Source organism: Hemiscyllium ocellatum, chromosome 6 (assembly GCF_020745735.1).
Source record: "Hemiscyllium ocellatum isolate sHemOce1 chromosome 6, sHemOce1.pat.X.cur, whole genome shotgun sequence".
NCBI lineage: Eukaryota > Metazoa > Chordata > Chondrichthyes > Orectolobiformes > Hemiscylliidae > Hemiscyllium > Hemiscyllium ocellatum.
The window spans coordinates 80,673,314-80,700,097 of record NC_083406.1 but is presented as its reverse complement, the minus strand read 5'-3'; the positions used below and the strand labels follow the sequence as shown (position 1 = coordinate 80,700,097).

The 26,784-nt window shown below is 40.4% G+C and overlaps 1 protein-coding gene across 2 annotated transcripts in view; it reads right to left on the bottom strand.

Annotated features, from left to right (window-relative positions):
• The window catches only part of parp4 (poly (ADP-ribose) polymerase family, member 4), a 140,600-nt gene that overhangs the window by 66,060 nt on the left and 47,756 nt on the right, over window positions 1-26,784 (bottom strand). For both annotated transcript variants that reach the window (XM_060826065.1, XM_060826067.1), the window contains exons 11-18: window positions 26,344-26,481; window positions 20,059-20,157; window positions 19,588-19,771; window positions 17,177-17,336; window positions 15,533-15,657; window positions 12,655-12,786; window positions 12,347-12,433; window positions 4,256-4,420 (exon numbers count right to left, since the gene is read on the bottom strand). In XM_060826065.1, coding sequence (XP_060682048.1) covers window positions 4,256-4,420; window positions 12,347-12,433; window positions 12,655-12,786; window positions 15,533-15,657; window positions 17,177-17,336; window positions 19,588-19,771; window positions 20,059-20,157; window positions 26,344-26,481 — 1,090 coding nt within the window. The remainder of the gene's footprint in view (window positions 1-4,255; window positions 4,421-12,346; window positions 12,434-12,654; window positions 12,787-15,532; window positions 15,658-17,176; window positions 17,337-19,587; window positions 19,772-20,058; window positions 20,158-26,343; window positions 26,482-26,784) is intronic.

Sequence of the window (26,784 nt, the reverse complement as noted above, 5' to 3'; positions counted from 1 at the left end):
ACAGTGTGAACCATCGTCTGGATGAGAGGGTAGGCATTTATTCTGCTCCCTTACCTTCATCAGTGCCACTACCTAAGCAAATCTGTCTGTTCTTCCTGGTAGCATAATTAATACAAAGGACTTCCAGTGCAAGAAAGCACTGGCATGAAAGTGGAGCTTCCCATTCTGTATTGCCTAGTGTTCCAATGCACATGTGCATTTAGAAATGTAGTTTACAATAAATGTTTCCATTTATAAGTCTGTAAATTGTTTCTGTGAAATATGACTGAAACTTTCGTCTTATGCAAGAAAAGGATTTCTAAGCTAGAACATATTAAAGAGCCAAGATTAAGGAATATGTTTTCAGTCTGAACTATTTTTCAATTTATTTTGCTAATACATGATTTCTATTCCATCCTCTTTCAGATAGCTTGCTTTTTTTAAAGATTAGATTAGATTAGATTCCCTACAGAATGGAAACAGGTTCTTCGGCCCAACAAGTCCACACCGACCCTCCGAACAGTAACCTATTATTCCTGTAGCTCTGAAAAATAATCAGATGTAAACCAGACCTCCCCAAAAGTATTGCAGCTTAGACCCTAACTTTTATGTTTATTTAAAGGCAAGTGTCAGCTGTTGTGTTCTTGATGTGATTCGACTGGTCCACCACTAGACTTTAAGCAAAACACATTTATTTCACACAATACAATTAAAATACAAAATAAAATTGGCCTTAATTCTATTGAAATGATTACCAAGACAGTGAATTTAATCTCTATTCATCAACTGTTCTAAGATATCAGAATATGATTGCTGCAAAAAGGAGTGTAATTTTCCTCCCCCCAATAGTTCTGTGCTACAAAAGAACTGTTAGAATGGAAATACTGCTCCATATTTCTGAAGAGGTCCAGATCAGTCTCTTGATTCAGAAATGTGTACCACCTTTCACTAAAAAAAGGACCGTCATAATCTGCTCTATGGCTCTGGTCAGACCACATGTGGAGTATTGTGTGCAGTTTTGGACCATTTTTCTCAGGAAGGATATACTGACCTTGGAGCATATTCAGAGGAGGTTCACAAGAGTGGTCTCAGGAATCAATAGCTTAACATATGAGGAACAGTTGAGGATTCTGGGTCTGTACGTAATGGAGATTAGAAGGATGAGGGAGGATCAAATTAGAATATATAGAATACGGAATGGTCTGGGCAGCGTGGATGTTGGGAAGATGATTCCATTGGGAGGAGAGACTAAGACCTGATGGCACAGCCTTAGAGTAAAGGGAAAACCTTTTAGAATGGAGATAAAGAAAAGCTTCTTCAGACAGTGAGTGGTGACTCTATGGAATTCATTGCCACAGCAGACTGTGGAAGCCAGGTTTTTGAGTATATTTAAGACTGAGATAGATAGATTTTTGAGTATAAAGGGAACCAAGGGTTACGGGTAGAAAGTGAGAGAATGGAGTTGAGAAACTTATCAACCAGGATTGAATGGTAGATCAGACTTGATGTCTGAATGGCCTAATTTCTGTTCCTATGTCTTCTGGTCTTCTTTGGATAAGGATGTGCTCTGGAGCATACCTTAAATCAATGGACAGAATTTAAACTAGTGAGAGAAGAAAGTCTTAGGCAATACAAAAACAGAATATGCACCACAAAACTGACAAGATAAAGAGCTAATGTTTGAGGTTAATGATCTTGTATTGAGCTTGGAAAAATTCAAAGATGTAATGGGTTTTAAACAGGTACAGAGACAAGAAAATGGAGAGTTAGGAGAAAAAAAAGCAAAAAGTAAGGTAAATGACTCAGTGAAACAGGAGAAATTAAATTGTAAATGGGACAATAATGCGGTACAAAGGGGATGGTAATGGGAAAAGCAAAGGTTCAAAGGTTAAGTGTAAATAAACATTAGAGAATCATCACCAACAGCTGCATCTGAAAATAAGAATGGCGAAAAGATTATGAGGCGAAGTTGTTGAACCCAGTCTTAAGTCCAGAAGACTGTAGAATAGATGATTAAAAGATGATGTTGCATTCCTTTAGCTTATGATGAGTATATTTAACAGGTGTATTTCGTCCTTGTTGTTTTTTAATAGAAGTTTTGAGCTATAGGTGATGAGTTGTCTCTTCCAGGCCAGTAAAGTAAATAGCTTGTGAGGCCTTGGAGTTTTGTTTTTAAAGTTAGAACAATAGAAGCAGTGTGAATGGATGGAGTCAGGCTCCTACAGAAGCAGAATTTTAGTTTAGCTTTCAACAATTGTTGGGGTTTTGAAGCTGCCATACCCCTCTCTTGGCATTCTTTCCTCCTAGACTGGAGAAACATCACATGTGAAACAATCTATTTTACAGAATTTGCCTTTGGCAAGGGTGTGTTTATGGAATGTTATTACATTGCAACAGTTGGTGTTTAGTAGTTAAATAATCTATTATTCTGTTAAGTTTTCCAATAGAGTTAAAGTTATACTAACTCTTCTTTCTTTGGTTTGTATTTTAACTGTAAGATAAGAATAAAGTATGTTTTGTTTAAGTCAAGTAGTGTAACCAATCGAATTACATCTGGAACACAGCACCTTACACAACCTTTAAATTAGATAAAAGTTAGGGTCTTGACTGCCTTCTTAATATATCTGAAGGAGGTTTGGTCTAGTCGATAACATTAGTTTCAGTGTAACAGTTTAGGAAGTCAAATGCAGAAAATTCAACATTTGAACACAAAAGGTTTATACAGTGTCTTTCAAAAACACTGCATTTTACAAAGTGCTTTATGGCCAATGAGGTATTTCTGAAGTATTGTATTCTAGGAAATGCAACAGCCAATTTACATGTACCATATTCCCACATACAGCAGCATGGTCAGATTGCCTGCTTTCTTAATGATGCTGATTGATGGATAGTTTTTGATCAGCATTCCAGGGATAATTTTATTGGCCTTCTTTGAAATACTGCTATAGAATCTTTTACATTCACCCAAGCATGCAGTCATGGACTGGGATGAAAGCTGCAGCTAAAAGATGTCATCTCCAACAGTATAAAACTCCTATGTCTGTGTAAATTGTTGTGCACAAACACAGGAGTGAGACTTGAATCTGGGAGTTTGTAGTGTAGAGGCAAGATAGTTACCAAGTAAGCCATTGCTGACATATTGGGAGTCGGTCAGAGAATTAAACACTAGAAGCTTAGAGAAACATCTGAAGACTGAATGGATGTGATTTGTACAGTGGACAATCAATCTGTACCTGTATTTGCTACACCCAGATAAAACAGACCATATTATGAGCAGTGAATAAAATATAATAAATGAGAAGTAGCAAAATTAAAACATTGTTTCATCTGGAAGAATGATTGGGGCCTGGCATGACACAAACAGAGGTAAAAAGCAGGTGTATCTCCTGCAGTTGGATAACAAAGGAAATGGGAGAGGTTTTGTGGCACAGTGGTAGTGTCCCTACTTTGCATCTAGGAGGCTTGGGTTCAAATTGCATCTGCTCTAGACCTGTGTAATAACATCTCTGAACAGGTTGATTTTAAAAAAAAACATTGAGAGTAGGTACTCAAGTTGATTAAGGAGTAGGATTAGAGATTCATGTATGTAGCGATCTCTTTGCAATGGTGAAAGTGTTGGGGAAGAGGGATAAGATGCATTTAGTGGTGTCTAGCAAGAATGAGAAACTTACAGAAGTGCAAGTAAAGGGATAGTACTGGATATGTTAATAGCATTAAATGGCAACAAATCCTTTGGAGGTGATGACCCATATTCTAAGATCTTAAACAAACATAGTGGCTATAGACATAGTGGATGCAGTGGTTCAACATTCCAGATTCTTTAGATTCTAGAATAGTTTCTAAGGGTTGGAAGATAGTAAACATAGCCTCCCCATTTAAGAAAGGAAGAATGGAAGTTGGTCCTTAGTAAGTTCAACAGTAAAGCAAAACTGGGTAAAATAAAACAAGTAGCACTATATGAATAGAAGTTATTAACGTTTCTCTCCATAGGTTTTATATTGACTACACTGAATTACAACATATACAAAATAGGTTAACAGTAATAATTGTTGGTTTTCACTGGAAACTAAATAATAGATTTTTTAAATGGGAGAAAGAAGATGTCAATGCTTTGAACAGCACTTGGATTCAAACATTAGACTTCATCATTTGAGTGATAGAAATGAAGTACTGTATACTCAAAAGCAGAAGTTAACATTGTTACAACTACAGGCCACAATCTGCAAAATTAGTTCTATACATCAGATCTGCCAAAATAAATAATTGAAAACTGAACCTGAGTTTTCTCTTGCAATGCTTTGTTCCGTTGTTGAGATGTCAGACTTCCAGATAGTCGAAAGGAAATATATTCACGATCAACTGCAAGTTCAGTGATATAGGTGATTTTAATGATGACACTGGCATTTGATGGTAGATTGCCAACACTAATTGTAAAGACATCCTGAAATATTAAGTACAAAGGATATTATATAGACAGATCAAATAAAAATAGGAAAAGATCTCAACACATCAGGTGATCGAGAAAGTGAGCAAGATGTTAATGCATGCTGCAACATATTTAAATAAACTAGTTGACAGTTTGAGGCTTTCAGTTTTCTCCAATGAATCTCAGATAATTTTTTTCAATAATTAATTTTACTTCCCTGGTATACAACATTTTCTTCAGTAATAAAAATGCAGAGCACTATTTTAATGGAATTCATGGATTTGTGCTATATTGAAAGAGAACAACAGTACTTGTGTTGAAAGCATAGAACAAATCATGCCAGATTCTAAGTTACATTAAATTACAAAGAAGCATATTGAAAATGTTTGTAATAATATTCAGAATTGGAAATTTCAGGATTACAAGCAATAGATCATGAAACCTCAATTTTCTTATTGACAACAGATTATATTTTCCAGTTGACAATGAACAATTCTTGTTCCAAAGTAGAATGAACATGGAGAGAACTGCAGGAGATGGATTTGGTTGAATCTGTTTATAGCTCTTAATATGATCTTCAAATTAACACCGAAGAGAACTTAAGATGTTTGTGAAAAAGCATGAAATTCAATGTAAAATGAGATATTATGATTATATATATTAATTAACAAATTTTTTTAGATTCATTCCAGTATATGCACCAGCTTCACCAGGGCTCACTCCTATGTGCTCAAGCCTTGCCACATTCAGTATCGCATGTTCACACTGACAATTGATTCTAAAATTAGGTGACCTTTTCTGGCTCTGACCACTCTCTTTTCATGCCATTTTGTCTTGTAAAAACTGAAGGAGCAAGAAGTGATTAAAAAAACAAAGAGAGATGACAACCAATTGGTAGCCTTGCGTTGTGTGAGCAAATTGACTTGTCTACTTGATGTTGACTTGTCTTACCATGGCAGGCTTCGATAAGCTCTTAACCGGTTCTCTGAATTTTAAAATCTCAATAATTCTGGTAGCAATTTCTTGTCACACAACTTGTGAGATGTATTCTTTTTGCCAAAGAGAACAACTTCCCCCTGGTGGCAACTCTCTACAAGCAGTTTCAACTTTGCTTCAGAAATTGGGAGTGAGTTACGCCTTGCCATCTATTTCTCCCTGATGACTCCAATTTGAAATACCATGCTGTATATTCGATGAATCAGAGAAAGAGTCATTTAAATCTCTTCATGGCCTTTCCTTTCCAATCTCTGTAACCCTCCTCGGCACAACAATCCCATTCTCATCTGCAATCAAACCTTCACTCTTTTGATTCCAGCCTGATATGCACCGTTCTTCTAATCAGACTATGCCTTCAGCATCTTAAGCCTATGCTTTGGAATTTCTTTCCTAAACCTCTCCCCAGGTCTTCCCGACACCCATTTCTTTGACTAAGCCTTTTATCACCTCCTCGATTATTGTTTGATATTGCTGAAAAAAGGCACTTTTTTGTTTAAGTATTTCACAATGTACTCATCAGGACATTCATAAGAAGTGCAATATAAAGGGGGAAATAGACTTGTATACTGTGCAAGAACACAGTGCTAATTAGTTGGCAAATTGACTCTGGTTAACAGAAGCATTATCATGGAAAATGCATCAGTTGGATGATGACCAACAGTTAATTGCCAAGTTTTGTATAAACTTGACCCAGGCAGGTAGACTTACCCTGAGGAATGAACTTGAGAACAGCTGTCACCTATTTCGTTGAATTAAAGTATGCACAAATTGTATACATATTCTTCTGGCTGCAAAAAACAGAGCCATCAGTCATAACATATGTAGCCTCCAGTATGCGCATGTGTGTGTAACCTAACAAGCCCAACCGACAATATTCAATCGATTATCAGCATAGCTCTTAACACAGACGGAATTATTTCAGAAATGCTGTCTAATTGCAGAATTAGATTTAACCATAAACTTTAATTTTGAGTTTTGCAAGACAAGCTGGTTAGCTAACAGTTTTTTTTTAGATTCATTCACAGGATTTGGGTGTCACTGGCTAAGCCCATCCCTAATTGCTTAGAGGGCAGACAACAGCGAACCATATTGCTATAGGTCTGAAGTCACATGGAGGCCATGGTAAGAGTGGCAGATTACTTCCCAAAAGGACATTAGTGTATGAGGTGGGTTTTTTCGACAAATGATGATAGTTTCATCAATTAGAATCTTAATTCCAGATTTCTGTTGAATTCAAATTCTACTCTGCCATGGTAGGATCTGAAAACATATGTCCTTTCACCATCCCTCTAGATCTCCCCCTCTCTGAGGATGAAAGATCAGTCCTCAGCAGGGGCCTCACCTTCATTCCCCTACGCCCTCGGATTAATGAGTTCAACACGCGGCGAGATATTGAACAATTCTTCCACCGCCTTCGCCTCCGTGCCTACTTTCACAACCAAGACTCCCGCCCACCCTCTGACGACCCCTTCTCCCGCCTCCAACACACCCCATTCACCTGGACACCCCATGCTGGCCTCCTACCCGCCCTCGACCTCTTTATAGCCAACTGCCGCCGTGACATTAACCGACTCAACCTGTCCACCCCTCTCACCCACTCCAACCTCTCACCCTCAGAACGTGCAGCCCTCCACTCCCTCCGCTCCAATCCCAACCTCACCATCAAACCCGCAGACAAGGGAGGCGCGGTGGTAGTTTGGCGCACTGACCTGTATACCGCTGAAGCCAAACGCCAGCTCGCGGACGCCTCCTCTTAACGCCCCCTTGACCACGACCCCACCTCCCACCACCAAACCATCATCTCCCAGACCATCCAGGACCTCATCACCTCAGGGGATCTCCCATCCACCGCCTCCAACCTCATAGTCCCACAACCCCGCACCGCCCGTTTCTACCTCCTGCCCAAAATCCACAAACCTGCCTGCCCCGGCCGACCCATTGTCTCAGCCTGCTCCTGCCCCACCGAACTCACCTCCCAATACCTCGACACGGTCCTGTCCCCTTTAGTCCAAGAACTCCCCACCTACGTTCGGGACACCACCCACGCCCTCCACCTCCTCCAGGATTTTCGTTTCCCCGGTCCCCAACGTCTTATTTTCACTATGGACATCCAGTTCCTGTTCACCTCCATCCCCCATCACGAAGGACTCGAAGCCCTCCGCTTCTTCCTTTCCCGCCGCACCAACCAGTACCCTTCCACTGACACCCTCCTTCGACTGACTGAACTGGTCCTCACCCTGAATAACTTCTCTTTTCAATCCTCCCACTTCCTCCAAACTAAAGGAGTTGCCATGGGCACCCGCATGGGCCCCAGCTATGCCTGCCTCTTCGTAGGATATGTGGAACAGTCCATCTTCCGCAACTACACTGGCACCACCCCCCACCTTTTCCTCCGCTACATCGATGACTGTATCGGCGCTGCCTCGTGCTCCCACGAGGAGGTTGAACAGTTCATCAACTTTACTAACACCTTCCATCCCGACCTGAAATTCACCTGGACTGTCTCAGACTCCTCCCTCCCCTTCCTAGACCTTTCCATTTCTATCTCGGGCGACCGACTCAACACAGACATCTATTATAAACCGACTGACTCCCACAGCTACCTGGACTACACCTCCTCCCACCCTGCCCCCTGTAAAAACGCCATCCCATATTCCCAATTCCTTCGTCTCCGCCGCATCTGCTCCCAGGAGGACCAATTCCAACACCGCACAGCCCAGATGGCCTCCTTCTTCAAGGACCGCAGATTCCCCCCAGACGTGATCGACGATGCCCTCCACCGCATCTCCTCCACTTCCCGCTCCTCCGCCCTTGAGCCCCGCTCCTCCAACCGCCACCAAGACAGAACCCCACTGGTTCTCACCTACCACCCCACCAACCTCCGCATACAACGTATCATCCGCCGCCATTTCCGCCACCTCCAAACGGACCCCACCACCAAGGATATATTTCCCTCCCCTCCTCTATCAGCGTTCCGCAAGGACCACTCCCTTCGTGACTCCCTCGTCAGATCCACACCCCCCACCAACCCAACCTCCACCCCCGGCACCTTCCCCTGCAACCGCAGGAAATGTAAAACTTGCGCCCTCACCTCCACACTCACTTCCCTCCAAGGCCCCAAGGGATCCTTCCATATCCGCCACAAGTTCACCTGTACCTCCACACACATCATCTATTGCATCCGCTGCACCCGATGTGGCCTCCTCTATATTGGTGAGACAGGCCGCTTACTTGCGGAACGCTTCAGAGAACACCTCCGGGCCGCCCGAACCAACCAACCCAATCACCCCGTGGCTCAACATTTTAACTCTCCCTCCCACTCCACCGAGGACATGCAGGTCCTTGGACTCCTCCACCGGCAGAACACAACAACACGACGGCTGGAGGAGGAGCGCCTCATCTTCCGCCTGGGAACCCTCCAACCACAAGGTATGAATTCAGATTTCTCCAGTTTCCTCATTTCCCCACCCCCCACCTTGTCTCAGTCAGTTCCCTCAACTCAGCACCGCCCTCCTAACCTGCAATCCTCTTCCTGACCTCTCCGCCCCCACCCCACTCCGGCCTATCACCCTCACCTTGACCTCCTTCCACCTATCCCACCTCCATCGCCCCTCCCCCTAGTCCCTCCTCCCTACCTTTTATCTTAGCCTGCTTGGCTCTCTCTCTTATTCCTGATGAAGGGCTTATGCTCGAAACGTCGAATTCTCTATTCCTGAGATGCTGCCTGGCCTGCTGTGCTTTGACCAGCAACACATTTGCAGCATGGTAGGATCTGAATCTAGATCCCCAGAACATTACCTAGATCTCTGGATGAATAATCTAGTGATGATATCACTAGGCTATCATGTCCCTGTGAGTTAGTACCTTGTCTGTGATGAACAGCAGGAAGGGCTTGACGTTTGATTAGCAATTTGCTAATCTTTGGGACACAGCATCACACTGCACTGAAATTCATATACGACAATATTTGAAGTTTAGGAGATTAACATCTGGATTTTGGGGATCTCCGTTTGTGGATGCAGGTACAGGTTTTGATCAGCAAAATTGTTTCTTCCTTCCCTTCAAAACTTCCCTCCAATATGACAGGCACTTTCGGACAATAGGACTGGAAATAACAGCTCCAATCATTAGTTTCATCCCTTCCATTCTTGCTACCACCAATCAGATTCTGGCTGTTGAACAGCAGCAAAATAGGAGGGTAGATCCCTACCTAGATCTATGGATTAATTGCCTGTGATAATACCATTAGACCATTCCCCCCCCTCAGTTACTTTATCAATGACGTATAAGTTTAGAAGTGAACACTTTTATGGATTATTATACTATGTTGTACCGTTTGCAATTCCTCATTTATTTGAGTCTGTATCTACATACAAGAAAGCATTGACAACATTCAGGCTTGAATTGGCAACAGCTAAGTAGTTGGCACACATTCAAGTGCCAGATAATGACTAGCTCCAAAAAGACAGAATCCCACTCCACTCCACTGACATTCAACAATATTACCACTGCTGGATTCTTTGGCATTAGCACCAATATCCTGCTGTCTATAAACTTAATTAAAAGCCGTGACTACAAGAGCAGGTAAAAACCTGCGAATTCTGTTGAGAAGCATGCACCTTATGACTCCCCAGAGCCTATCAACCATCAAAACTGCACAAATCAGGAGCATGATAGATACTCTCTGGTTGCCTGGATGAGTGCACCTCCAATATTATTCAAGAGGCTCACCAATGGCACCACTGTATACCACATACAAGATATGCTATTACGACTTACCAAGGCTCCTTCAAACTGAACCTTACAAAACCATGACCATGACCGAGAAGGACAAAAGCAGCAGATGCATGGGAATACCATCATCTCCTCGTTCCCCTGCAAGTCACACACTTTGCTGACTTGGAACTAGGGTGCCATTTTTTCACCGTCGCTGGAAAATGCTGGAGTTAACTTCCTAACAGAACTGTGGGGAGTTTCTACACAAAAAGGACTGCAGAGATTAAAAATTGCTCTTCTTACCAGTGCCATATATCTGTTAATACCTGATTAATCATATTTATTCAAGAGGAACACAAGCTGACTATTAATTGTCTGTGCACATATAAAAAGGGAGAGCCTCTTGTGACACAGTGGCAGTGTCTCTACCTCTCAACTGGGAGGCCAAGTTCAAGTTCCATCCATTCCAGTGTTATGTAATAAGATTGTCAAACAGTTTGATTAGAAAATAGGACACATAAATAGGGAGCAGCTATGACACTGCACGCAGTTTGAAAGGGATAAACTTGAGGAAGTCAAGAAATTCTGCAAAACTCTGAAAAAGTCATATGCTTCTTGTTTCAATCTTACCAGCTGGTTTCAATACAACTAACATTGGTAGCACAGGATGATTGCATAAAGATGGAGATTGGAATATAGAAGATTTAAACTGGAATCAGTTTAGTTAAGAATGGCTAAAACCAAGTGTATGATTTCTTACTCATGTTCAGTAAAGCTGAACCTTATGATCAAGGAAAAATGAATAGAAATGCAGAACATGAATTACATTCTTACCAGTCAAAAACAAGTAACGGCCTAGCACTGTCAATTCTTATTTAAAACAGAGAATGTGCAGAATCATTTCGGAGTGTGGGATTGAGAAAAATCTGGTTAATAAATTAACATTATAGATAAAACTTATAATAATCAATTAAGTGGTAGGAAGCATGGGCAGATTTTGATAAATTTAGAAAATAACAGTTAATCCTTAGAAGCAGTTTTTAGTAGACTATACTCAAGATTGCAAAAATTCTACATGGGGAATCTGAATTCAGCACACATCCTTAAAGTGTTGAATTGTGTTAAGGTTGTCCATCCTTATGGATGGACTTCAAGTGTTAAATGGAGTTAGACTTTTAAAAATAAACACAGATGTTAGAAGCCTTAAAAGATTCTGGGAAAACATTCATTTTCTGCAGTTGTCACAGCTCAAGTGGGACATTCAGCAGTATCACAAGAGATGGAAGATTTAATGGTAGTGATATCTCAAGAACATCAATCCTGGGGGGACAAGCATCAACATGAATGAACGGTTATAACCAAAAGGAGTAATTTGTGATAGACAACAGAAGAATGAGCACCAGCAATCTCAACAGGTGAATTAGATGCAATCACAAATATCACTACGCAATGATTTGTTCTAAATGGAATAACAAAGTTTTTGAAATGAATCAAAACTGGCTTTAAACATAAAACAAAATTCCTCTTTAATACAAGATATGAGAGAGTGTTTTCCACAACAATAAATGGCACTATAATAATTTTGAGTGTATTTAGATTTGAAGTATGTAATTATGGAGAAAATAGATCATCTCTTTGTAACGGAGAAACAACATACTCTTGGCTATCAACAGGGGTGCTTACATAATTGATTAGATTAGATTAGACTTACAGTGTGGAAACAGGCCCTTCGGCCCAACAAGTCCACACCGACCCGCCGAAGCGAAACCCACCCATACCCCTACATTTACCCCTTACCTGACACTACGGGCAATTTAGCATGGCCAATTCACCTGACCCGCACATCTTTGGACTGTGGGAGGAAACCGGAGCACCCGGAGGAAACCCACGCAGACACGGGAAGAACGTGCAAACTCCACACAGTCAGTCGCCTGAGTCGGGAATTGAACCCGGGTCTCAGGCGCTGTGAGGCAGCAGTGCTAACCACTGTGCCACCGTGCCGCCCACAAATTGTTGTCGATGTTTCATGTACTACTATTGACAGAAAAATATAATAGAACTACTAACTAAACTAAAGTTTTTGTGTGTCTGTAAAGCCTTCTATCAAATCAAATTACAGATTACACTCCAAATGAAGTCACAAAATCATAAAAATTATAATAAATCTCTTTCACTTCTGTGACTATTACACTAAATTCAGCAACGGGTAAAATGATGATTAAAACTTACAGCAGCAGCCTGATCCATTAGATAGGCCCCATGACCTTTTCTAATGGCCTGTCTGTACTCACGATGAGCTTGACTTTTCTCTTTCACCTACAGGTACAAAAATGTATATATTGGTTATTATACCAGATCAAAAGTATCTTATTTTAAATAAGTGAACCAGTGCAGAACCTCAGAACACAAGGACTAGCTGAATCTGAAGATACACAAATTATATAGTAGAATATAAATCAAACAGATTAATTAGTGAGAAATCTTTAGAAAAAGCTTTATTCCAAACTTGAAACAATGAGAAGCTTTCCCTTAATTACCTGGCCAATTATGTGCTTTTTATTAATGAAAGCCTCAAATCCACAGACAGCTGCTGTATCATCCAAAGGAAATACATACTTAGCTTCTATAGGAAAAGTATTGGTGTTCACATAGGATTGGAAAACCACAACCTAAAAGACAAAATAAGACATTTACTAATGAACTTAAAAAAAGATTTTTATATTAAGTGAAGATGAGAATAACTACTTCCAATACCACATAAAGCTGAGTTCCATCCTTTCCCCTTCGAAAACAGACACGAGAAATACAACTCTGATAAAGGAAGGGGATGTATGTGTATTTTCTTTTTGCTAGTCTATTGCTGTAAAAATGTTCGAGTAAAAAATGAGGTCTGCAGATGCTGGAGATCACAGCTGCAAATGTGTTGCTGGTCAAAGCACAGCAGGTTAGGCAGCATCTCAGGAATAGAGAATTCGACGTTTCGAGCATAAGCCCTTCATCAGGAATAAGAGAGAGAGAGCCAAGCCGGCTGAGATAAAAGGTAGGGAGGAGGGACTAGGGGGAGGGGCGATGGAGGTGGGATAGGTGGAAGGAGGTCAGAGGAGATGACCTGGGGGGTGCAGTGAGAGAGGGACTCACTGAAATCCTTGTAGAGGGAGGAAGAGAGCTTCTTCAAGGAAGGCATCCTTGTAAGAGGATTCGCAGTAGGTTAAAATCTTCGAGTAAAAAATGAGGTCTGCAGATGCTGGAGATCACAGCTGCAAATGTGTTGCTGGTCAAAGCACAGCAGGTTAGGCAGCATCTCAGGAATAGAGAATTCGACGTTTCGAGCATAAGCCCTTCATCAGGAATAAGAGAGAGAGAGCCAAGCCGGCTGAGATAAAAGGTAGGGAGGAGGGACTAGGGGGAGGGGCGATGGAGGTGGGATAGGTGGAAGGAGGTCAGAGGAGATGACCTGGGGGGTGCAGTGAGAGAGGGACTCACTGAAATCCTTGTAGAGGGAGGAAGAGAGCTTCTTCAAGGAAGGCATCCTTGTAAGAGGATTCGCAGTAGGTTAAAATCTTCGAGTAAAAAATGAGGTCTGCAGATGCTGGAGATCACAGCTGCAAATGTGTTGCTGGTCAAAGCACAGCAGGTTAGGCAGCATCTCAGGAATAGAGAATTCGACGTTTCGAGCATAAGCCCTTCATCAGGAATAAGAGAGAGAGAGCCAAGCCGGCTGAGATAAAAGGTAGGGAGGAGGGACTAGGGGGAGGGGCGATGGAGGTGGGATAGGTGGAAGGAGGTCAGAGGAGATGACCTGGGGGGTGCAGTGAGAGAGGGACTCACTGAAATCCTTGTAGAGGGAGGAAGAGAGCTTCTTCAAGGAAGGCATCCTTGTAAGAGGATTCGCAGTAGGTTAAAATCTTCGAGTAAAAAATGTTTAACCTACTGCGAATCCTCTTACAAGGATGCCTTCCTTGAAGAAGCTCTCTTCCTCCCTCTACAAGGATTTCAGTGAGTCCCTCTCTCACTGCACCCCCCAGGTCATCTCCTCTGACCTCCTTCCACCTATCCCACCTCCATCGCCCCTCCCCCTAGTCCCTCCTCCCTACCTTTTATCTCAGCCGGCTTGGCTCTCTCTCTCTTATTCCTGATGAAGGGCTTATGCTCGAAACGTCGAATTCTCTATTCCTGAGATGCTGCCTAACCTGCTGTGCTTTGACCAGCAACACATTTGCAGCTGTGATCTCCAGCATCTGCAGACCTCATTTTTTACTCGAAGATTTTAACCTACTGCGAATCCTCTTACAAGGATGCCTTCCTTGAAGAAGCTCTCTTCCTCCCTCTACAAGGATTTCAGTGAGTCCCTCTCTCACTGCACCCCCCAGGTCATCTCCTCTGACCTCCTTCCACCTATCCCACCTCCATCGCCCCTCCCCCTAGTCCCTCCTCCCTACCTTTTATCTCAGCCGGCTTGGCTCTCTCTCTCTTATTCCTGATGAAGGGCTTATGCTCGAAACGTCGAATTCTCTATTCCTGAGATGCTGCCTAACCTGCTGTGCTTTGACCAGCAACACATTTGCAGCTGTGATCTCCAGCATCTGCAGACCTCATTTTTTACTCGAAGATTTTAACCTACTGCGAATCCTCTTACAAGGATGCCTTCCTTGAAGAAGCTCTCTTCCTCCCTCTACAAGGATTTCAGTGAGTCCCTCTCTCACTGCACCCCCCAGGTCATCTCCTCTGACCTCCTTCCACCTATCCCACCTCCATCGCCCCTCCCCCTAGTCCCTCCTCCCTACCTTTTATCTCAGCCGGCTTGGCTCTCTCTCTCTTATTCCTGATGAAGGGCTTATGCTCGAAACGTCGAATTCTCTATTCCTGAGATGCTGCCTAACCTGCTGTGCTTTGACCAGCAACACATTTGCAGCTGTGATCTCCAGCATCTGCAGACCTCATTTTTTACTCGAAGATTTTAACCTACTGCGAATCCTCTTACAAGGATGCCTTCCTTGAAGAAGCTCTCTTCCTCCCTCTACAAGGATTTCAGTGAGTCCCTCTCTCACTGCACCCCCCAGGTCATCTCCTCTGACCTCCTTCCACCTATCCCACCTCCATCGCCCCTCCCCCTAGTCCCTCCTCCCTACCTTTTATCTCAGCCGGCTTGGCTCTCTCTCTCTTATTCCTGATGAAGGGCTTATGCTCGAAACGTCGAATTCTCTATTCCTGAGATGCTGCCTAACCTGCTGTGCTTTGACCAGCAACACATTTGCTGCTGTAAAAATGTTGTTAATCTACTTTTACAAATGTCTGTACGCCTTGAACACATAGGAAATATCCTCCCCACTGTAGTTTTGAAGCAAGTTGCTGTGACCAACCACATTAAATTTCCTGTGTCCAAGTTTTAGCACTCTGATAAATCACTGTTGGTACCTCTGCAACAAGATCCATTAACTTTGCCTCTACATGGATTTCCTGCAGGGGAATCACATTGCCAGCACTGTCCTGAAGACCAGGTGTAATGCTTTTCGAAGGATCCTGTGCAGTTTCTAAATCATCTGCAAGTTTAAAAAAAGTCAAATTATTACAACCTTTTACATGTCTCAAGGTTTTCATTGCAAGAAAAATAAGAGAGCATTGCTGCAGGCTTTGTGGGTATATGTAATGAAGTCCCAGATTGGATCTCCATTCTACATTTTATGCATTTAGGCCATGGGGCAGCACAGTGGCTCAGTGTTTAGCACTGCTGCCTCATAGTACCAGGGACCCGGGTTCCTTCGGGCAACCGTGCGGACTTTGCACATTTTCCATGTGTCTGTGTGGGCTTCCTCTGGGTGCTCCCACAGTTCAAAGATGTGAAGGTTAGGTGGATTGGCTGTGCTAAATTGCCCATAGTGTCCAGAGATATAGGAATGCAGAGTTATGGGATGGGTTTGCTCTTTGGTGTGGGCCAAATGGTCTGTTTCCACACTATAGGGATTCTACATAATCAGAACTGTTCTGACGATAAGTGTGAACAGTTTCACATCAGTTTCCCTGCAAACAGGATGGCCAGGAAATAAAATACCGAAAATGTGAAAGCAGATCAGTTGTGTTATCTAGAGAATAGTGTGTAGCACAAAAATATCTAAAACTGGGAGAGAGAGAAAAAGCAAAAATCATCACGTTTCTTAAGAACAAGTAAAATGATGTCAAAATTATTACATTTAAATTTAGGCTAAATAAAGGGGACATCTATAGCTTATGTTTTTAATACTTAAAAGAAAAGTTTTGGTCATTTTATTGAGAAGAAGGTACAAAGTATTTACCCTTGTTAACCCAAAGTTACAGAAAGGTCTTTTAGGTACATAGTTGTGCAGTAAACTGTCTATTTAACGGTTCATTTGAAAATGAAAGGGAATTGGGGCCCAGAGTAATTCATAAGAGTCAGTAGGGGTTATGCTGAACTAGGACAATGGTTGGCTGGAGTAATGTGTAAGATTCTGCGTGCCACACGTTTGGAAGTATATGAATGAATTGGAGAAGGTGCAGAAGATGTTTACAAGAATGCTTTCAGGGATGAGGAACTTCAGTCTTGAGAACAGACTGAAGAAATTGGGGCAGTACTCCTTGGAAAAGAGTAGGCTAAGAGGAGATTTGATAGACTTTTTCAAGATTACGAGGGAAGAAAGAGGGTATATAGCAGGAATCTGTACTTGCTGGTAAAAGGAATGTTTCAAGTGCAATATGACGTTATGGTCTTTAGTTCTTCAGAAAATCCAAATTAATCAAACTGACTTGTCAATACTTTTCTTGCCTCTCTAGAAATGGATCTGTAGCAGAGTTCTCTCAAATTAATATACTCTCTTGATTATTATGGTCAAAAGACATTTTAGGATGTGATTTGAAAGTGCAAACAATAATATCACACTAACGTGCTTATCCTGTAAAATTCATTGCCATTAAATTGGTCATTTAAGTATATATTCAATGCTGAAAAACGTGCAAATGGGATACTAATTTAAACACTAATTAGTTTTGCAATGTCTTATTCATTTCAAATGATGAATAAAAGGGCATACTTAAAGTAATTCTGACCTATATCAATGTCTGCAGATGTCAATGTTGAAGGGCTGATTTCTTCAGGATTTACGTTAATCAGAGGATGGAAAGGTTCCAGTTGGTCTTCACCAATGCAGAACTGGACAACATACCTCATTTTCACTTGCGAAGTGCTATAAACAACAAACTCATCATCCTGGAAGCAAAAATTAAAAAGAAAAGTAATGATTCACAGTAGGAAAATGACAGCAAACAAACCCGAGTACATTTCAAAACAAAATAAGTAACCCAACCAAAGGAAAACATTTATATTTAATTAAGTTGCTTATTTGACAAATATCTTGAAACAATCATTTTATAAACACATTCAGAAGTAGCTAGATTTATTATTGCCATTGCCTGAAAATATGCTTTATATGAACCCTGACCTTGAAATATTCATCTATTCATAGGGGACCAAAGTACACTTTACACCATGGTGAGTTTGGCAGTTGTGCCAGGTGAAGAAGTCTGGAATCCCAAGGGGGCAAACATTGTCTGGTGGGTATATTTGAAATTTCAAAGTGATGGGAATTGTCAGGAGAGAAGAGATGCATACAAGTAGTGTGGCAGAAAGGAGACACTGGTGAAGAGACACCAAGGCTTCTTTGACAGCACCAAGTTTCACTCCAAGCCATATATGATCCTGACCTGGAAGTGTATTGTCATGTCTTCATTGTTGCTGGGTTAAAATCCTGAAACTAGGAGAAAGTGAAGACTGCAGATGCTGGAGTACCAGAGTTGAAAAATGTCATGCTGCAAAAACACAGCAGGCCAGGCAGCATCCGAGGAGCAGGAGAATCGACGTTTTGGGCATAAGCCCTTCTTCAGGAATCAGCATTCCTGAAGAAGGGCTTATGCCCGAAACGTCGATTTTCCTGCTCCCCGGATGCTGCCTGGCCTGCTGTGTTTTTCCAGCACGACATTTTTCAACTAAAATCCTGAAACTCCTGGCTGAACAGCAGACAGTGGCTCTAAAGCTCACAACGGCAAAGTTTCAAGAAAGCAGCTCACCACCATCTACTCAACGATAATGGGATGAGCAATGATGGTCTAGTCAGTGACAACCACATAGACAAATTATAAAGTGGCACTAGGGTAGCAGAATGCACTGAAAAATTGAAGTAAAATACATCAATTTATTACACAGTATATAGGAAAGCAAATTCAGTGACGAGAAGTTGAGTGGGATGTGGACTAAGCAATCAATAGATATGTGTCTTGGATGGGATGAACCTGGAGAACCTAAACGGTGAAATTTTGAAATTTTATAAATGTTAATCATTTTTTAAAACTTGACGATCATGGTACTGAAGATAAAATTACCTCATAGAATATGTGTGAAGTAGAAGACTTTATTTAAATAGATTATAAAACATGCTTAATGCAATAATTCTGCATTTTCTCAGCATCAAGAAACAAAAGCATTTTTATAAAAAAAACTAAAGATCTTACATACACCTTGCTGAAAATAGGATAAATAATTTAAATAAATACCCAAAATAATAAATAACAAAGATTTTACTAAGTCCATTAATGGTCAGAAGCAACAGTATTGAATATTCACAGTTATTACCGTATTTTGTATGTAAAGAAGGATAACAATCATGTCTATAAAGCTGTAGGGGACAAATATTTTAAATACTGTTAAAAATGCTTTCATAAAAATTTGCTCATAGGATGTGGCTATTGCTAGTTTAGCCAGCATTTATTGCCAGTCCCTAACTGCCCAGCGGAAAGTAATGGTGAGCTGCCTTAAACTGCTCCAATCCTGGCAGAGGCAGGTAAGGGAAGGTGTTAGGAAAGGAATTCCAGGATTCTGACTCAGTGACCGTGCAGAAGTGGTGAAACAGTTCCAAGTTGGAATGGTGTGTGGTTTGGTTAGCAACTTGCAGATGGTGGCACTCCCTGCTTCTGCTGCCCATGTCCTTTAGGTGATAGAGGTCACAAGTTTGGAAAGTACTGTCAGACCGGCCTTGATGAAGATATTCAGTGCATCTTGTGGATGGTATACACTGCTGCCACATGCTTTAGTGGCTGAAGTTAGTGAAAGTTGCAAGTGGTGGATGAGATGCCAATCTTATGGATTTCTTTGACCTGGATGGTGTCAAGCTTCTTGAATGTCATTTAAGCTGCATTCATCCAGGCAAATTGACAGTACTTCTCACACTCCTGATTTGTGTGTTATACATAGTGTACAGCTTCGGAAGGTCAGGCAGCAAGCTGCTCAACACAGAATGTCTAGTCTCTGACCTGCTCTTGGGCTAGTACATTTATAAGTATTAACATTAAAACATAATCTTGGTGTTATCCTATTTATCCAAGACTAGACAGCACAGAGAAGAAAACATTTACAAAATCAGCACAAAATATATTGTGTTTGCAATTAATGACATTGGTTGACATACCTCAAACTCTGAGTAAATGCTTTCAGTTTTACGTATTCCATGTACACTTGAATATTCTGGTGGTGGAGCAGATAAGGTGAAGTCCTTCTTATAATACTCTTTACATTTACCAAGTGAAACATCACAGATCACCAAAAGACGGCTCCCATCAGTTTTACTGGGCTTTGAGTATTTAATGCTTGTGCTGCAATTTAAAAGCAGGCCTTTATTACATTACACATCACAATATATTAAACTAAGGACACAAATTATTCAAGGACACTATTCCTTTCATGGTTTCTGGAGAAGAGTAACAAATCATTTTTAGATTTACTTTTGCCTATCAAAATTGTTCATGATGCAGCTGACCACAGGTGCATAGATAAGTTTTAAAATAAAAATCATGAACTAAAATAAATTTTTGACAGCAGCATTAAAAATTTTGTCAAATTAATCATCCTTTAAGAACAATGCAGAGCAAATAATACTGACCTGATTGAGTTGCTGAAGTAAATTCCGCTTCCAAGATTGCCGATATCAGTTCGCTCTACCCCATGATTTTCCACAACCATCTTTGGCAATAATAACCCTCTGTGAAATTAGTGCAACAGTACATCACTACGGTTTAAGTTGCTGCTAGATAGAGCTTGTAGAATGCTACTCATCAGTGAGATTGCTACAAATATTATCATGGATTAATTTACTAATATTTGCTTTACTAACTCGTCTATCAACATATTGTTGTAAAGATAGAACTCTTTATTGGCAATGCAGTAATCTGAATAATGTTAAAGAGTAAACTATCTTCATAAAGGATTATTCACAAACCCACTGATTAGACAGGCTAATGGTCCTAGGGGAGTACATATGATTAAAAAGTAACAAAAGTATATGAGCCACATCACTAACTGCTATTGTCTAAAAAAAATATGAATTAAGCTATTAATGGTAATAATAGTAACAGTTAGACCAGTTACCTAATCTAAGAAGACACGAGAAAATGGACATCTTTGCAAGATATTGGACAGAATCAGCGAGTGCTTATGTAAATTGAACTCAATATGTAAAACTTGCTGGTCATGCAAAAATTCAAGAGTTCAAGCTAGCTTGGGCAAAATTGATTTATTGGTTCAAATGATCAGCACTTTGGAGAATTGAGAATGGTCAGAAACAAAAATAGAGGATAAGGACTTTGAACTTTTACAGATGGAGGCTGGAACCTATGAACTACCAAACTAAAGATGTGTACACTATTCTGTCCAATGACTGGATGGATGATAGCCACTCAAGTCCTGTAAACAGCTTCCTTGAAATAATGTGATGTATTGATCTCTAAGTGTATCCTAACACAAGATTTACTTCAACATAATAGGTATAAAATCTTAATCTTTAAAAATTGTACATCTATGACAAGTATACATATATAATATAAAAAGCTATGTGTGCCAAAATTAGATATTTGGGCAGCAGTGATGCAGCATCACTTTATTACATCACTGAATTAGAATTTTACTTGGAATTCTAATTGACTATTTTAATTACTGATTCCAATGGGTTATTACTTCAAAATAGTTAGCAGCGTTTTTAGAATGTACTTGTTTCTAAATTAGAAGAAGTGAATTATAGAATTGGATAACACACGTATGATACATCAACCTCTGAAATGTATTTATTTCATGCTAGGTCACCTGTCAGCTGAGAAGCCCTTTAACTTTGCATCTCTATTTCAAGAAGAACTGACGTGCTTTTAGTTCAGAGTTCTCTCCTGCACTGGGGTTGAGAACGCACTAATATGTAGGAGACAAAGATGTGAACCAACTTCCACTTACCTTTGCCAGTTTACATGGGAATTAATATGTAAAAGGTAAAGATAAGGTTGTCATAGTCCCTGTGGACCCTAGGGCTGCCCACTCATTAATGAGAGGTAATTTAACTGGAGGGTCACCATGCCTAAGGCGAAAGAAAATGATGTCATAAGGAATTAAGGGCTACGGGGAGAATGCGGGTAATTGGAGTTGAAATGACCATCAGCCATGATTGAATGGCGGAGTGGACTCGGTGGGCCGAATGGCCTTACTTCCACTCCCATGTCTTATTGTCTTATGGAGAAGGAGAAGCAGGGACATTCATGGTAATCTTAGCTGTAAGGGAAAAGAGCCTGCTTTGTTGATGTTACTCTGCATCACATACCAGGCATTCAGCAAACTGAGCTAACTAATCCTCAGAATTGGTATGTACATCAGCAAGCACAGGAAAGATAGCAACAGGATTTCAATTGGGAAGGTATATAAGCAGCAGAAGCTTGGATGAGGTGAGGTTTGCAGAACATACAGGATGGCAAACCAGTCAGATATATGTTTGCAATACTCATCTTGAAGTAATAACATTCTGATTAGGAGTTTTAACCAGAGATAAACCAAGGTGGTGCAATGGAGATTTACGAGGATGTTGCTTGCACTGGAAGTTTTAGTTATGAAGAGAGACTGAATTGACTGGGGTTGTTTTTCTTGGAACAAAGGGGACGAGGACATAATTGAGATGTACAAAATTATGGAAGGGCAGATAGGGTAGACAGGAAAAACTTTTTTCTCCTGACTGAGCGTTCAATGACCAGGAGAGATAGATTTAAGCTAAGGGGCAGGAGGTTGAGAGGAAATGTGAGAAAAAATGTTTTCACCCAGAGGGTAGTGTGAATCTGAAACTTATTGCTGGTAAGGGTGGTAGAAGCAGAAACCCTTAATACATTTAAGAAGTATTTAGATGTGTAGTTGTGATGCCAGGGCATGCAAGGCCATGCACCAAGTAATGGAAAATGGGAGTAGAATAATTAGATGCTTGTTTTTAACAGGGACAGACTTGATGGGCCGAAGGCCTTTCCCTGTACTGTAGAACTCTATGACACTTAAGACAAGGATGGATGTAAGTAATGCATCGGACATGAAAGTAGGATGTCTTTTTGATAGAAAGATTTGGAGGTAGCCTCACAAATTGAGGCAGAATGGGAAATTATTCAATTTTACATCAAAATGCTTTAAAGTAAATGTAAATGGTTAAATTAATATTTCCAAGTTGCAAGGAAATACAAATCCTTCAAAAACATTTGTATCTTTTTGATTTCTTATTCCATTTTCCTCTGAGGAGGTCATAGGAATCACTCAAATGCAAGTCAAATCTGGTTGAATTTGTGAAGGCAGAAGGCAATTATTAACTGTAGAACTTCCATGAGAGATTGGTCACTAGTGGAGAACTTCAGGGATTGCTATTAAAGCCACTGTTTTCATCACCTTCATTAAATAATTTGGAGAAAGGTGTTCAGTGAAGTTTCTACAAGTTTATAGGTCATAGATCAGAATGCAAAGATCTTAGAAGAAAAGTTAGTTGCTGATAGAATAAGATGCAATGGGGGAAAACAATCTGTTTCTTGTAATATCTTTTAGAAACATTCCACGTGATGGATTCAGGAAGCAACACCCAAACAGTTGTATACTTTATAGTTGTATCATCAAGGCTGTGGAGTCAAGGATGTCAGCACATATTCATGAGAGATGCATGGCCATTGCAGAAAACTTTGGGGTAGTGGTAGTAATACTGGAGAAACTAAATAGATTATCAGTGGATAATTCCACTGGATGCATTGATTTAAATTGTTCAGATTTCCCTAGATTCTAGAACAAGGATTGGCAATTAGAATTGGAAACACGCTATTCAAAAAAGGAGGGAGAGAAAAAAAATGAAGCAATAGGTTTGCATGAAATCAATAATCAAGACAATGTTAGAAACTATTAATTGTCTCATGATGACAGATCATTTGTGCAGTCAAAATATGAAATGGAAATTGTGTGCAAGAAGTCTGGGTTTCAGGTTAATAAAGGGGGAAAATCAGCAGATGGATACTCAAATTCCCTTCCCAACAGCACTATAGGTGGACCTAACATCCTCTGCCCTCTACTCAAACACGGATTGCAGCAGTTTAAGAAGGCAGCTCAAATCAATTTCTTAAGGACAATGTGGGAGAGACATTAAATGTCAGCAAGGCTCACATCCCATGAACAAATAAATTTTAAAAATGGAGTTATTACATCAAACATATTGGATTAGGAATGACAGTTTAGCATGGAATAAGGACTGTAAATGGTCCAAAAATAGAGTAAGAATCAGTTTACCATTTTACAGAAGATTAAGTTTGCTCGCTGAGCTGGTAGATTTGTTTTCCGACGTTGCAGCACCATGCTAGATAATATCATCACTGAGCCTCCAATGAAGCGCTGATGTTCTGTCCTGCTTGCTATTTATGTGTCTTGGTATGTTGTGGTGGGTGACATCACTTCGGTTCTTTTCCTGAGAGTTTGGTAAATGGGGTCCAAATCGATATGCTTATTAATGGAGTTACGGTTTGAATGCGAGGCCTCTAGGAATCCCTGTGCGTGTCTTTGTTTAGCCTGTCCTAGGATGGATGTATTGTCTCAGTCAAACTGATGTCCCTCTTCGTAGGTGTGTATGGATACTAGTGATAGTTGGTCATGTCTTTTCGTGGCTAGCTGGTGCTCATACATGATCAACTATCACGAATAACCATACACACAGATGAGAGGGACACCAGTTCAACTGGGACAATACATCCATAATATAAGGCCATAAGACATAGGAGTAGAAATGAGGCGTAGAAATGAGGCCATTCAGCCCATCACGTCTGTTCCACAATTCAATCATGGCTGATAAGTTTCTCAACCCCATTCTCCTGCTTTCTCCTGTAACCCTTGATACCCAAGGACCTATTTATCTCAGTCTTCAATATAGGCCACCACAGCCTTCTGTGGCAATGAATTCCATAGATTAACCTCTCACTGGCTGAAGAAATTTCTCCTTATCTACATTCTAAAAGATCTTCCCTCTATTCAGAGGCCGTGCCCTCGCGTCGTAGTCTCTCCTACCAATGGAAACATCTTTTCAACTTCTACTTTGTCTAGGCCATTCAGTCTTCTGTATGTTTCAATTAGATCCCCCCTCATCCTTCTAAACTCCATTGGGTATAGACAGGGTTATCAAACGTTCCTCATATGTTGAGCTTTTCATTCCTGGGACCATTCTCGTGAACCTCCTCTGAACATGCTCCAAGGCCAGTACATTCTTCCTGAGATATGGGGTCCAAAGCTGCACACAATATTCCAAATATGGTCTGACCAGAGCCGAATAGAGCCTCAGAAGTACCTCCCTGCTTTTATATTCAAGTCTTCTCAAAATAAATGGCATCATTGCATTTGCCTTCGTAACTACTCACTCAACCTGCAAGTTTACCTTGAGAGAATCCTGGACTAGAACGCCCAAATCTCTTTGCACTTCAGACTTCTGAATGTTCTCCCCATTTAGAAAAGAGTCCATGCCTCTATTCTTCCTACCAATGAACTCACACCTTCCCATGTTGTATTCCATCTGCCACTTCTTTGCCCACTCTCCTAACAAGTTCAAATGCTTCTGCAGCCTCCCTGACTCCTTGCTACTTGTAAGGATGTATTTGCATTAGAGAGGATGCAAAAGATATTTACCAGGATTTATCATTCCAGGATGCTGCCTGGAATGAAGCATTTTTTTCCATCATTAGACAGTTCAATAACCGGGGCACAGATTTGGCAAGTGGTAAAAGGCTAAGAGGGAGTTATGGAGAGTTTTTTTCAGACAGAAGGTGGTGGAAATCTGGAACTCACTGCATAAAGAATGGTCCAATTACAAACTGACAAAACATCAAAGAGGCAATTAGATAGTCACTTGTGTTGGCATAGCCTTCATGACTATAGATAATCTTTGATGACAGCTGCAGACATGATGGGCAGAATAGCCTCCTTCCGAGCTGTAAATGTCTATCAGTCTATGGTTTGTATGTCCATCACAGCATGAGACTAGAAAATTTTTGTAACAGCAAACAAGGAAATGATATGGATCCTGAACGAGTGTTGTTAATTGTCTTCACAATGGGTGACAGTAAAAGCATGGAAAATTAACAAGGGAAAAAAGGGAAAATTTTAAAATAATTATAATTATCAGAGAAAATGTAAAGTATAAAGGAACTAAAGGCTGACAATTTTCCTGGATCTGATAATATGCATTCTCAAATCTTAAAAGAAATGGCTGGAGTGATACTGGATGCATTGGTTACAATTTTCCAAGATTTTCTAGATTTTGAATTGAAAATCTATCACTGAGTCAAGAAAGGATGGAGACAAAAAAGAAGAGACTATAGATCACTTATCATATTGGGAAAATGCTAGAATCCATGTCTAATGAAGCTGCAGAAGGACATTTAGAAAATGGGGATGCAAGAGGTACGTTGGAAAAAGGTGAACTGCTAAATGTATACAGTATTTGGATTTCCAAAAGACAAGTAATAAGATAACACATAAAACGTTACTGAATATGATAACAGTTGATGGTAGTATATTAGTATAAACAAAGAATAGCAAACAAGCTGTTGGGATAGAGGAGTAACTTTCAACTTGACAAACTAGTCAGTGAGATGTCACAGCCATAGGTACTATGGTATCATTTATTTAGAATGTACATTAATAACTTGGACAAAGCTTTGAGAAAATTATAGAGGGAAAGTGATGATGAAGAATTTGCATGATGATGTCTTGAATTCATATCAAAGAGAGATACAGCAAGCTTGTTGGACTATTTATCATACATTTATCAACACAACATACTTATTAGATTCACAACAACTGGGTTAAGTTAAAAAGCACAATTATGTAAACCATGCAAATTACTTACTCTAACACTTACCTCGATAATATACCAACAAAGTTGCTTCCAGCAGAGGCATGGTATAATTGCTGAATATTGCCGAAATGGCTTTGAAAACTTTTAGTTTCACTTAATCTAGCAACGCGAAAAATCTGCAAAATCTTAACTGAAGTAGTACTGGAAAAAAAACAGAACCACCTATAAATATACACAAGTTCAGAACTACACACAAAAAAATTACCATTGCAAATACTTGTTTTTAATCAACATAGTTTTGGAGCATGTTATACTTAAATCCACGCCTCCTGGCTCAGAGGTATGGGCACTCCTGTATCACAAGAGCCCTAAAATTACTACTGCATTTCAAGTGGATGACAATGATTCAAGTTGACTGTACTTGAGCAGATTATTATAGATCTGTTAACCTTGCAATGTACATGGAATAATATTTTTTCACTTTATAATCATTGACAATTGAAA